The sequence below is a fragment of the Myotis brandtii genome, unplaced genomic scaffold (genome assembly GCF_000412655.1).
Source record: "Myotis brandtii unplaced genomic scaffold, ASM41265v1 scaffold112, whole genome shotgun sequence".
Classification (NCBI taxonomy): Eukaryota; Metazoa; Chordata; class Mammalia; order Chiroptera; family Vespertilionidae; genus Myotis; species Myotis brandtii.
In genome coordinates, this window is record NW_005353838.1 from 1,006,069 (window position 1) to 1,019,122 (window position 13,054).

The 13,054-nt window shown below is 36.2% G+C and overlaps 1 protein-coding gene across 1 annotated transcript in view; it reads right to left on the reverse strand.

Annotated features, from left to right (window-relative positions):
* The window catches only part of SCN7A (sodium channel, voltage gated, type VII alpha subunit), an 85,878-nt gene that overhangs the window by 59,675 nt on the left and 13,149 nt on the right, over positions 1–13,054 (reverse strand). Inside the window, exons 2-4 of the mRNA XM_005857719.2 lie at positions 7,225–7,463; positions 819–931; positions 382–471 (exon numbers count right to left, since the gene is read on the reverse strand). Coding sequence (XP_005857781.2) covers positions 382–471; positions 819–931; positions 7,225–7,463 — 442 coding nt within the window. The remainder of the gene's footprint in view (positions 1–381; positions 472–818; positions 932–7,224; positions 7,464–13,054) is intronic.

Consider the following 13,054-nt stretch of genomic DNA (forward strand, 5'->3'; position numbering starts at 1 on the left):
GCAGGTATCTGGGATTTATTTATCTTCTATAATTGAAACTTTGTAGCCTTGAATGGAGGCCACAGCCAGCCAGGTCAGGCGGGAAGCTTGACTTCCTTCATCGCTGGGGCAACCAAGCCTCCTGCTTGCTCCAGCTCTGTAGCTGCCGGCCACCATCTTGGTTGGGTTAATTTGCATATAGTCGCTCTGATTGGCTTGTGGGTGTGGCTTGGTCATAGCAGAGATGTGGTCAATTTGCATGTTTTTCTTTTATCAGATTAGATTATAAATATTAAATTATGCAAAGTTATAATATTGAGTATGCAATGTACTATAATGCCACATGTAAATATTAAATATAATCTTATATGAGATTACATACAATGAAATTATATAACTTACTGTAATTCTCGCCCCCATTTTGGCCCCTCAGTCAGGGACATAAATATGCAGTCAATCAAGACACTAATCAAAATTAATAGTCGAAAAAAGGTAGATTGCAGTCAAGGAATAGTATATAATAAATAATATTGGAATTATATGTTTCTAAATCTGTTTATATGTATGTACACATATGAGATAAATAGTTTCTTAAATTATCAAAAATATATATTAGTCATATTGATAAATGAGGAAGATTAAGATTTGTTAATGTTTACTAACTTGAAAATATATTTAAATGCATTTTCAAAGATGAAACACTTACTGCAGTTATAATCCAAATTTCAATATGACCTAAAATGAGAAATCAATTCAAAAGAGGAAATGACTGTAGCAATATTTGAATAGAATGGTTACATTTGATAATTGTACATTCTAAAGCCAATAGAAAAGGATATGGATGTACCAAAATCTTAACAGTTGCTCTTCTAATTGAATTGAAAGGAGACAATGTACACCAGGTGGCATTAAATCTGAAAATTGTTCTCTTCTTGTTTAGTATCATGAAAGTCTGTAAGGCAAAAAAGATCATGTGAAATTAGAACATGAACTATATAATCTAACCAGTTATGCAACATATTGACAATGGTCATTTCCATCATGAGTTCTAACAATTATATTTTCCTTGTATTTTGATATTCTTTTACAAACAAAAGCAAGGGGAAAGTGTTTTTTTAACTCTTTTAATTGATATTTAGGTTTATCTACCACTTTTTTGGGGGGCGGGGAGAGGCTAGGATTCTATTGAGAAAACCATTTGCCACACACCAGTCCTCAAGGTTTCCGGCAAAATTAAAATAATAGGAAGAAAGGTATATATTAATGGTTCATGGAGATTCATTTAAAAATACCTGAATTCAATAAATGTAAAAAAAATATTAATTTTATTTCAAAGCCAATGAGGTGTGGGATTACAATAGTAAAAATGACCCAAAAATACCTCAATGTTACCCCAATCATTAGTAATTATCCATGGTATAAAACCCCACTTGTTTATTATCATTTTCATAACATACATTTAAATCATGTAAATATAATATGTTGAAACATAAATCCAAAACTAATGAAAGATCAAAAATATCCTAAGAGTCATATATATATAGATGTTTATATATATGTATATATGTGTGTAGCTACAATATATACGTATATACATATACACTTACACACAGTGAAAGTGTGTAAGTGTGTATGTCTCTGTATACACACCCTTAGTATAATACATATCCAATTGAAAAATTCATTTATTGTGATATGTGCATAAACATATTTTATATTGAATATTATATATGTTATATAACAGGATATAATATATAGCATATAATGCAATGTAATACAATCTATAATAATAAAAGCGTAATGTGCTAATTAGACCGGACGTCCTTCCGGGTGACCTTCGGGACCAAGCCGGGGCTATGAGGGCCAAGGTAAGCTGCCGTGGCTGCGAGGGCCAAGCCCCTTGCATGAATTTCATGCGTTGGGCCTCTAGTATACTATAATATACTAAATGATATATATTAAATATGATCTCTTATATAGGGTGGGGCAAAAGTAGGTTTATAGTTGTTCATATGGAAAGTAATACAATAATTAATAAGTAATAATACAAATAAATTGTTTCACATACAACTGTAAATCTACTTTTGCCCCACCATGTATACTATAGTATTATATTTTATGTTATATAGCATATAATTATACAGAGGTGTATATGGTAATTATATGTAGGTATTTATATTTATACTAGAGGCCCAATGCATGAAATTCATGCACCAGTAGGCCTTCGCAGCCACGGCAGCTGCCTCCATCCCACGGCTGCAGCCCCAGCTTCATCCAGAAGGTTGTCCAGAAGGAATCCAGATGGCTGTTCGGTAGATTGGCATATTACGCTTTTATTATTATAGTTATAGTTCTTTAAAATTAATAACTTTAAATAGCCAATCATTTATATATATAAGTATTTATATAAGTGTATATAGCTATTTATATATAGATATTTATATTTATATTAGTGGATACAAATATATATTTGCTAATTATTTATACATATACTAGAGGCCCGATGCATAAAGATTTGTGCAAGAATGGGCCGTTTTTCCCCTGGCTGCCGGCACCGCCTTCGCTCCCGTCGGAGCCACCTTTCCACCTTCGCTCCTGCTGGAGCCTTCTTTCTGACTTCACTCTGGCCTGGAGCCACCTTTCCACCTTCCCATGTTGCCCAGAGGCCTGGAGCGGCTGGGGCAGTATGGAAGCCTGCGTCGCCACCATCTTTGTTGAGTTAATTTGCATACTCACTCCTGATTGGCTGGTGGCTGTTGCAAAGGTACGGTCAATTTTCATCTTTCTCTTTTATTAGTATAGATGTTCTAAATGGAAACCTTTTCCAACATACAATCTATGGATATCTGGCTGTATTGTAGACATTTCCCCCTTTCATTTTAAATGCAATGAGAAAATTAAAAAGGGCCCCACCAAATAAATCTGATTATTTAAAATGTGCTTTCTGTATATTTCCAGAACAATCTCAAACTTCACAGAAGATGGATGTGCAACCAATCAGCTCACTAGTACGTGTTATTACAAAGCAATGAGTAATTCCAAGTATAATATTTTCCAGTTAATGTTTAAATGCTGAAATTATTTATTTAATTTTAGAATCTTTAACTAATATGCCATCTTTAACAAAATAAACTGAATGTAATTCAAAAAAATTTTTTAAATATATTTTATTGATTTTTTACAGAGAGAAAGGGAGAGGGAGAGGGATAGAGAGTTAGAAACATCAATGAGAGAGAAACATTGATTCAGCTGCCTCCTGCACACCCCCCACTGGGGATGTGCTCGCAACCCAGGTACATGTCCTTGACCGGAATCGAACCTGGGACCCTTCAGTCTGCAGGCCGACATTCCATCCGCTGAGCCAAACCAGTTAGGGCTGTAATTCAAATTTTTAATAAATGTGCCATCATAAATAACTACTTTTTATACTAGGCTCCACTGCAGTTTTTTACTTTTTTTGTTTTTCAAAATTCTTGCTTTTTTTCTTTAATAACAATCCTGATTTGCTTACCACTTCAGTATCCTATATGATAAAAGGTTAATATGCAAGTAGACCGAATGGTAGAACAACCGGAACAACTGAACAACCAAACAACCAGTAGCTATGATGTGCGCTGACCACCAGGGGGGGGTGTGCAGAACATGGCAGGTGTTTGCCACAGTGGAGTGGTGGAGCAGGTGAGTGGAGGCACCAGACCAAGGCAGGGCAGTGGTCACTGTCATCAGGGCAAGCCTCTGGTGGTTACTGAAAATTCTTTGCTCTCGCGTGCCATGGTCCCGCCCGGCACTCCCACCTGCTGCTGGCGCCGGCCCTGCTCACACCCGCAGCTGGTGCTGGAGCTGCCACTCACACCCGCTGCCAGTGCCCAGCACCTGTCCCAGTCACTTGGCGCCATCAGCGGGTGGGAATGGCGGTTGTGGACCCTGATCACCCCTGAGGGCTTCTCCACCTCCCCCTGCTCCTGAGGGACAATTGGGGCAGCAGCCACCGCTCACACCCATTGATGGCATCGGCCCCACTTGCACCCGTTACTGTCACCAGCCCCAATTGCTCCTCACCATCAGCGGGTTCGAGCGGGGCCAGTGCTGTCAGCGTGTGGGAGCAGCGGTGGTGGGAATGGGGCTGCCGGCAGACAAGGGACCAAGGGCCGTGGCGGGAGGGGCAGGGCAGGGGCACAAAGGATGGACTGAGACCCGCCCCTGTGTCTACTGCAGCCACCTGGCCCACAGTTCCTTTCAAGGTGCACAAGTTTGTGCACAGGGCCCCTAGTATATTATAAAGAACTCAGAACTCTGCTATATTAGAATTACCACTACATAACTCTTATATTAATTTGATGATTTAAGCATAGCGAAAACTGAAAGCAGATAAAATTGAGATGAGGACTTACATTTCCACTATCTCAAGATCTTATAGGTATTTATTATTGTTGTATAATGCTCTGAAAGTTACCACAGTTACTGGAGTCCTTTTGTTAATACATACATTTATCCTGTAAAATGCCAATACTCTTCCACCATGCAAAGATTCAAAAGAGCTGTGGTTCTACAAAATGATCACTTTGCCGTCCATCCAGAATTTTGCTTCAATTCTATTGTTAATATCAATGAATGCTCTACAAGCATGTCAAACTCAAAGGCTAACATGGGCCAAATAAACAAGGTTTAAGTTAATGTTGGCCGCAAAAAACAAAAGCTTCAATTTTCATAAAAGCATAGGTGTATTTCAATAGAGACATGCTGAATACAAAGGGCTGAAATAAATGAGTAATCATTAACATAAAATAATAGAACACTTTATTTTTTGTTCTTTATTGATTAAGGTATTACATATGTGTCCTTATCCCCCCATTCCTCCCCCCCACACACCCACACCCCCACTAATGCCCTCATCTCCCTGGTGTCTGTGTCCATTGGTTATGCTTATATGCATGCATACAAGTCCTTTGGTTGCTCTCTCACCCTTACCCCCACCCTCCCCTACCTTACCTCTGAGGTTTGAGCATCTGATTGATGCTTCTATAAAAATTAATATTTTTTCTTGAACATTAACTTACCAGACACTGAATAACTGCACAAATTAATAAGCATAATGCAAATAAACCTATTTTTCTTGTTCTCCGAAAGCGAAATATTTCCTGTTGTGTATACCAAACAAATCAGTCCAAGACTAATGACATGGAAATTGGCTGCTAAAATATTCACTGCTAGTATTAGTGGAGAGAAATGGTGCGCCTGTGCATAAGGCACGTAAGGGAAATGAATGCAACATGATTATAGTGATCAGTCATTAGCAAACATTGTAGTTTGTTATTAATAATTATGTATAACAGGATATTGTAAAAATTAAGTTATGAAATTGTTATTAAAACGTTTCTTACATACCGTTATACCAGGTATTGGCTGGGCCACAAAAATATTTGTTGTGGGCCACATGGGGCCCATGGGCTGCAAGTTTGACATGCTTGCTCTATAAGAATATCAAATTACATTTGTCCACAATGGAGCTAATCCTTTTGTCCCTCAAACTTGATCTTTTTTATAGTTATTGCATTTTTTGTCAGCAGCACCACCATTCTTTCAGGCTGAAGACCTTGGCATTATTAGTCAGTCTTCAAATCTTGCTGATTCTTCTCGGATTTGTTACCTCTCTCTCTCTCCTCTGAGACACCATCAGGCTGGATTACTCTTTCTCTCCTATTTCATTTTTCTGACCCTACCTCTTCCATGCAATAATAATTTAGAAATCTTTATATTAACCTTACTTAAATATTGTATTCATCACATCAGTTTTTTGGTCATCACATTAAATCCATGTTGAAATCTCCCTTATTTCATCTATTGCCTACAACTTGCAGCACTGTTTCTTCCCTACTCCAGAATTAATCTCTGTTCTTGCTTGTTCAGAGATATTCCCTTTGCCTTGTTAAAATTTGAAATGTTCTCTAAACTATAACTCACATTCTATTTCTTTAATGAAGACTTTTCCAGCTATCAAGACACACAGATCTCTGCCTTTTCTTAAAAAATTTCTTATTTTTATCATTTTGTGCTTGTTTTTCAATTTTTCAAATATTTAGTAGGTTCTTCAAGTTATTCTGGAGATAAGATAGGATATGATTTATGAATGGATAAAAATGATAAATAAAATGTAGGTTGACTTTATTTTCCTAACTATTGAGTGAGCTCTTATCAAGTTGAACATGTGAAATTGTGTAGATATTATATAACTTTTATATTATAGTGCTTTAAAATTGATAACCTTAAGTAGGTGATCATCATAAAACAAATTATTATATGAATGCATAATAGGGGGGCGGGAGTGAGAGCATCTAGATAAAAGAAGGTGAAGAGATTAGCCAAAGAACATATAGGTATAGCCCATGTTCACAGACAACAGTGTGGTGAAGGCCCAGGGTGGGGAGGTGGGCAAAAAGGGGAAAATGAGGGACATCTGTAATAGTGTCAACAATTTTAAAAAATATTTTAGTGAGGTTTCAGGATATAAGATTAATATTTAAAAATCAATTATATTCTATACTGTAGCAGTAAACGAGCAAAAAATGAATTAAGGAAACAATCCTATATATATAAAACCCTAATATGCAAATCGACCAAACACTAGAATGACTGGTCGCTATGAAGTGCACTGACCACCAGGGAGCAGATGCTCAATGCAGCAGCTGCCCCCTGGTGGTCAGTGCGCTTCCACAGGGGGTGCACCACTGGGGCAGTGTTAAGGACCCCTTGGCGGACATCCCCTGAGGGGTCCCAGACTGCAAGAGGGCACAGGCTGTACTGAGGGACCTCCCCCCCTAACCAGTGACGAATGTCATGCATCGGGCCTCTAGTTCCATATAATATCACCCTAAAGAATATAATACTTAGGAATACATTTAATAAAAGCAAACACTTGTACATTGAAAACTACAAAACATTGTTGAAATAAAGAAGATCTAAATAAATATAAAGACATCTCATGTTCACAGATGGGGAGAAAAAAATAAAAAAGGTATAACAGTATAGCCTATTACAAAGTAAAGTAACCCCAAACAAACTAGCCAACAAGGCAAACAGTGACTTTTTATAAAATTCTCAAATATGTGTTAGATTTCTTATGTAGTTTTGTATAATTTAAAATTACTTATTAATTTATTCTTAATTATCTTTTTACATTCTATCTCAATTACATTTTTGCATGTCTGAAAAACAAATGTGGTCATAATAAGTTCAATTGATACTTACATTTTTATTCTGGTAGTATGGGTCCACGTCTTCCAAGGGCTCTGACACCATTCCTTGAGGAAGATTTCCATAAACAAATGGAAGCTCTTTTCCAACTTCCAAGTCAGAGTTTGGTTTTAAATCTTCTTCATGTTCCTCATTGTGTTTTTTAGCAATACGCTGTTCCATAAGTTCAAGAGACTCCCTCGTGAAGGGGACAAGGCCCTTAGGTTCTGGGGAAGCCATTTTCAATTTTTCACCTGCAAGAAATGTATTTTTTAGCTCTCTATTAAATTTGGATATACCGTAGAAAGTATAATTTTAAATGAAAAAAGTTTAGGACATATGTAAATAAAAGGTAACATATAACTGCATTTATTTAAAGGAAAGTCCTGAGTTTTGTAGAAAATTGAGCTGTTAAATTAGGTCCTGTTATACTTAATATTAGACTTAATTTATAATTTCATGTGTAACTCATTCTGTTTTCTTTACCTCTCACTGAATCCTTTTCCTCTTACTGAAATATTCCTTTCCATTTCTCCTTTGTAATAAGAGTTCTAAAAATGTGGCGGTGGGGGGTGGGAAATCCAATTATTTCACTCTCATCTGCATTTAACTATTTACTAGGCTTTCCTTTCCTAAAGGCAGTCTTCATTGCCTGTTAACCCTACTCTTCTCTTCTTTTGCTTAAAATTAAATTTATTAGGGTGACATTAGTTAATGAAACTATATAGGTTTCAAGTGTACAATTCTATGATACATAATCTGAACACTGTGTTGTGTAAAGTCAAAATTCCTTCCACACATTCAACCCTCTCTACCCTTCCCTACCCCTCCACTCCCATTTTTCTCTGGTAACCACCATACTGTTGAGTGCATCTATGAGTTTTTGTTTGTTTGTTTGTTTTGGTTATATCTACATGAAAAATGAACACATTTATTTACAAAGATATATGCAATCCTATGCATTATCCACTTTTCTTATGACTCTGAATACTCCCTTTGACTCAGTTCTTCCTTCCAAATTTTAACTCTGATATCCCTTAAAGTTATGCCTTTCCCTTCTGTTATGTCCTTCTTTTTGGTGACTGCATAGGCAAACACAGTTTTAATTACTATACATGGATACTTACCGAGTACATTTCCCAAAATAATATCTTTCTTCTGTTATTTATGTAGCAAACCCACCAATGAGAGCAACTTAACAAGTAAAAACAAAATTTATTGTTTTTCCCCATGACTATAATCAATCTTTAAGCTTCCTACTCATTATATAAAAAAGCACAAATATAAACTAATTATCTTAAATATTACTCATGAAATTTGTATTTGTCATCAATTTATCTAAAGAAAATAATGTTATTTCAATTATTTTTCATTATGTATTTAAATATGATCCATTGTTTACGTATCTACAGTGAGGTAAGTCATCTATATCTGGGTTGCTATAGTAGTCTGTATTTCGTTTCCCTCCGTTCTAGTCTTTATTTCAAATCATCCTACAGGCCACTCAAATTTGTCTTCATGAAATATAATTTTATGCATCAATTCCCCATTCATAAACCTTGTTACTTCCTCTCACAAAAAAATATGTTCTTTTGCTGATTTTCTCCAGTCTAATTCTTGTCAAAACCTACTCAAGTGATCCTATTCGGTGATAACTGACTGATTATTCTTTATTCATTCCCCTTAACCCTCTTTGTAATTTTATTACTGCAATCAAGGATAAGAAATTTTGTACTTGATAACTGTAGCATTTTGTATGTGTATATTTTGTCTCTTATAGTGTTGGCCTTGGCTGAATTCCTTCTATAAGATTTTCCTAAAACAGAAATCACACACATATGTACACACACATATATTCTGCACCAGAATTCCACACTGTTTAATGAAACTGAGTTGCTTAATAGTTTAGTTCATTACTTATATATTAAGAAAGAAAAGGTGTTAGTTAATCTTAATGGAATAACAGTCACTGGAAAAAACAGACTCTAAATGCTAGCTTAAATAAATGGTGTGAGGCAGACATTTAAGTTTACAAATGGTAATCTCATAGACATCCAAGGAAAGAACACACAGTACATTTTTATGTCCTGGGAAATAAAAATGGAAAATCAAGAACTGGGGTGACTCCTATTCCTCTCATGGGATCACCATCTTCTGGGCTTTTCTTTTCATTCTATCTCAAGAATGGCTTCCTTTGCTTACTTCTCAGAATGCGCATTAAACAATGCCATCCCAGCTTCAATTTTATTTGATTTTTCAGTTTAATTTCCCCCAGTTTTTGTAAAAAGATACTCTAAATTGGTCTAGCCCAGCCTATGGATTTATTTCCCCTTGGTATAGTCACTATAGACCAGAGAGAGAAACATTTTCACAATAGCAACAGCTTCTTATGTCTACTTCCCTCAAGGCATGTTACAAGGATGGGGTGTGAAGCAATTTTAAAGAGATAAATATGAAGTATGCATAATGGAATGTATCTACTTAGATCTCTCTTTCCAGATTAATGGTTTAAAAAAACTAACAATTGTTCATCTTAAAATTTACTTATTTTCCAAGTACCTTGCTCAATATCATGCACAAAACTAACACATTGAAAGTTGGTTAAGAATCATTTATATTTACCATATGTACATACAAACACATCTACAGCAACAACTCACAATTTATAAACATAGGCTACAGATACTGAAGTTTGTTCTTACATATGAAATCTTATTTCTTTAATATATTAAGTGGGCTTTCAAAATTAAACTCCTCACATGGAGTTCCTTGAGTATAAATTAAAAGGTTTCTTAATGACCCATGATTATAGGTTAGTATAAACAAATAAAATCATGAGCTTTGAAATTAGATAGACATGCATTCAAAAGCTAAATTCTGTTACTAGTGTTTTGAGAGGTCTCAGTCAAGTTACTCAATATTCTTGAACCTTCGGTCATAAAATTGGTGTTTTTCTTTGGGTTAAATAAGAATAAAATAAAATATTATCATTGACAATGCTTAGTACATTGACTGGCACCTAATAAGTGGGAAGTAAATATAAATTTTAATTGTGATAAGATTTTTATATCTTAGAATGATGGGCCAAACCTAATAAAATAATATATAATGGGAATATGTGTATGGTTATGGAAGTTGGACCAAAAAATCCCATCTGCACAAGTACAGTGAAGATACTTTTTTTGTAATAGAGAAAACTGCCAAGGGATTTTCCTTAATAGTAATTGCAATGTAAATCAATACTACCTTGTATCTGCCAAAAAAGCTATAAAACTGTGATCTGTATTAAAGGAAGATGTAGGAGGCAGATCTTCTCTATTCTGCTGTAATCCATAACCACACCCAAAAGGCATGTAGGTAAACTGAAGGGTCTTCAGATAGGATCAGAATATTGATTAGCCTCAAATCACAGCCTCTATAGACTACTTAAAAGAATAGAGGCTACATTAGTTGAAGTAGAAAAGACTCAAGTAAAACATTCTCTTTTCAATGTATCATAACATTGCCTGAGTCATGTTTCTTCACATGTAAACCAGAATCCCTCATGTATTACACAAGGTCATAAGGGTTAAACAGACCACATACAGAAAGCCTGCAGTACAGTACTAACTGTCCGTGCTAATTCTCTCCCCCAATTCAGTTATCCCAGAAAACTTCCTTAGTGATATTTTTTTTAATTTTTTAAATGTTTTTATTGATTTAAGAGAGGAAGGAAGAGGGAGAGAGAGATAGAAACATCAATGATAAGAACCATCCATCGGCTGCCTCCTGCCCCCTAATGTGAATCGAGCAACCTGAGAAAGCCCTGACCTGGAATTGAACCCTGACATCCTGGTTCTTGGGTCTACACTCAACTACTGAGCCACACAGGCCAGGCTCCTTAGTGATAATTTTGATGTTGAATGAAAGTACTCTGGGTGGTTGACTATGTAAATGAATTGATAGTGAGCATTGGCTTCTATAGTATGTAAAAAAAAAATGCAAGTACTTATCAAATGGAACCGACTTGCATCTGACTTCTAGATGGCTAAGAAAAGATTATGAATTATTAATAATTAAGTCACACTTAGGTAAAAGCATTTCTGTGGGGAATTTATAAAATATGGTTCAGGCACTATGCTTTCCGGTGAGTGATCTTAATACAGCACACTAAAGCCTGAAAAATATAGAAAGATTAATAGTTAATCTGTCCATTAGACTGCCTTTCTAAAAAATCGAAAGCTAAAGTACACTTTTGGCAAGAATTGTATCAAATTAAACTCAAGTTTGGACTCTAACAAATTCTAGTTGCACTAATATTTTATATTGATTAAAGTGCAAGCCATGTATCTTGGATATCAGTTGAAAGTAGCACAACCAGCATCAATATGAGAAAAAGAGATGCATTATGATAGAAAAATACTCTCCTTATAACAATTTTCAAGCATTTGAAAATGAGCCAATATTTGTCATAATTAAGGCAATTATCATTTTGGTCACACTTACTGAGTGACTAGCATTTGTGAGGCACTGGACTAGATGTTTCTATTATCTCGTGTTCTCACATGTTATCCTTGTGATCACCATTTATAAATAAGGAAACAGACACTGATGAGTTTCATGACTTCTCCATCATTGTATAGCTAGTTGAGTGGTGAAAATATATGCTAACTCAGGTGTGCCCAGTGAAATATTTTTGGTGGTTTGAGCTGAAGTATCATTGATGCTCACTGGACTGCTTCTACCATATGATATTGGCTGTGATCTTGGCTTTGACTTAGTTCTCCCCTTCTCTCCCCGTCCCTCCATTTTCTTCAGTAGATGCCCAGATTGAGGATTATTGAGAGCTGAGTTTAAATCTATCAATGATTTCATTTCTCCCAGGCTAATATGTTGTCATTAAGCAAAACTTGAAGCATTGGCATCATATAGAATATACTTTGTAGTTTATTTCAAAGCAGAGTGGCAAAGTAGAGGCTATTCAATAATTGATACAAAGAAGTTAGTGGGGAATGCTTTTCTCCCAAGTATTTTCACCATTAGTGGGAGTGTTCTCTTTCTGTCAGTCATTTCAACTTAAATTTAGACCACATTCTCTATAAAGCATGAGAGAGAGTGCATATGGGTTGAATTTTACTTTTTATTCAAGGGCATTTTGAAGTTTGGGCATTCTCTGACTTCTAGTTTTGCTGATGGTGTGGGTTTTGTGTCATTTTAATTGTTGTTGTTGTTGTTGCTGTTTTGTATTTCATTGTTTGTGAAACATACGGGGAGGTTCAGAGTTGGGCAGTTCCCATTATCCTTGGCTCCAGACACTTCCAATAGCCAAATAAATTTTGGATGGCTGAATAATTTAAATTCTAAACAAAATTTAAAATTAAAAACCCACACAATAAAACTTATAAAAGAGGAGAAACCAAGATGGCGGCATAGGTAAACACCTGAAATTGCTGCCTCGCACAACCACTTCAAAAATACAACTAAAAGACAAAACAGACATCATCCAGAACCACAGGAAGGCTGGCTGAGTGGAAATTCTACAACTAGAAGGAAAGATAAAAGCACACTGAGACTCAGAGGAGGTTCAGAAGTAAAGTGTAGAGGTACGGAGGCTCGAGCGCTCGCGGAAAGGGGCTGGCAACGGAGGACGCCGGTGTCTTTTGCAATCAGGAGGGAGGCACAAGCTCCTGATGGCCCTGACTCCAGTTCCGGGCAAGTCTCGGGGGACCCAGACTCATATGGAGAGAAACTGGACTGTCTGGCAGTGGGCGGAACTCAAGGGCGGCTTTCTCTCAGAGGTGCTTGCAGCGATTACTGGGACACTGAGATGCGGGACCTCTTAGGGCAGGACTGAGGATCAGCCATA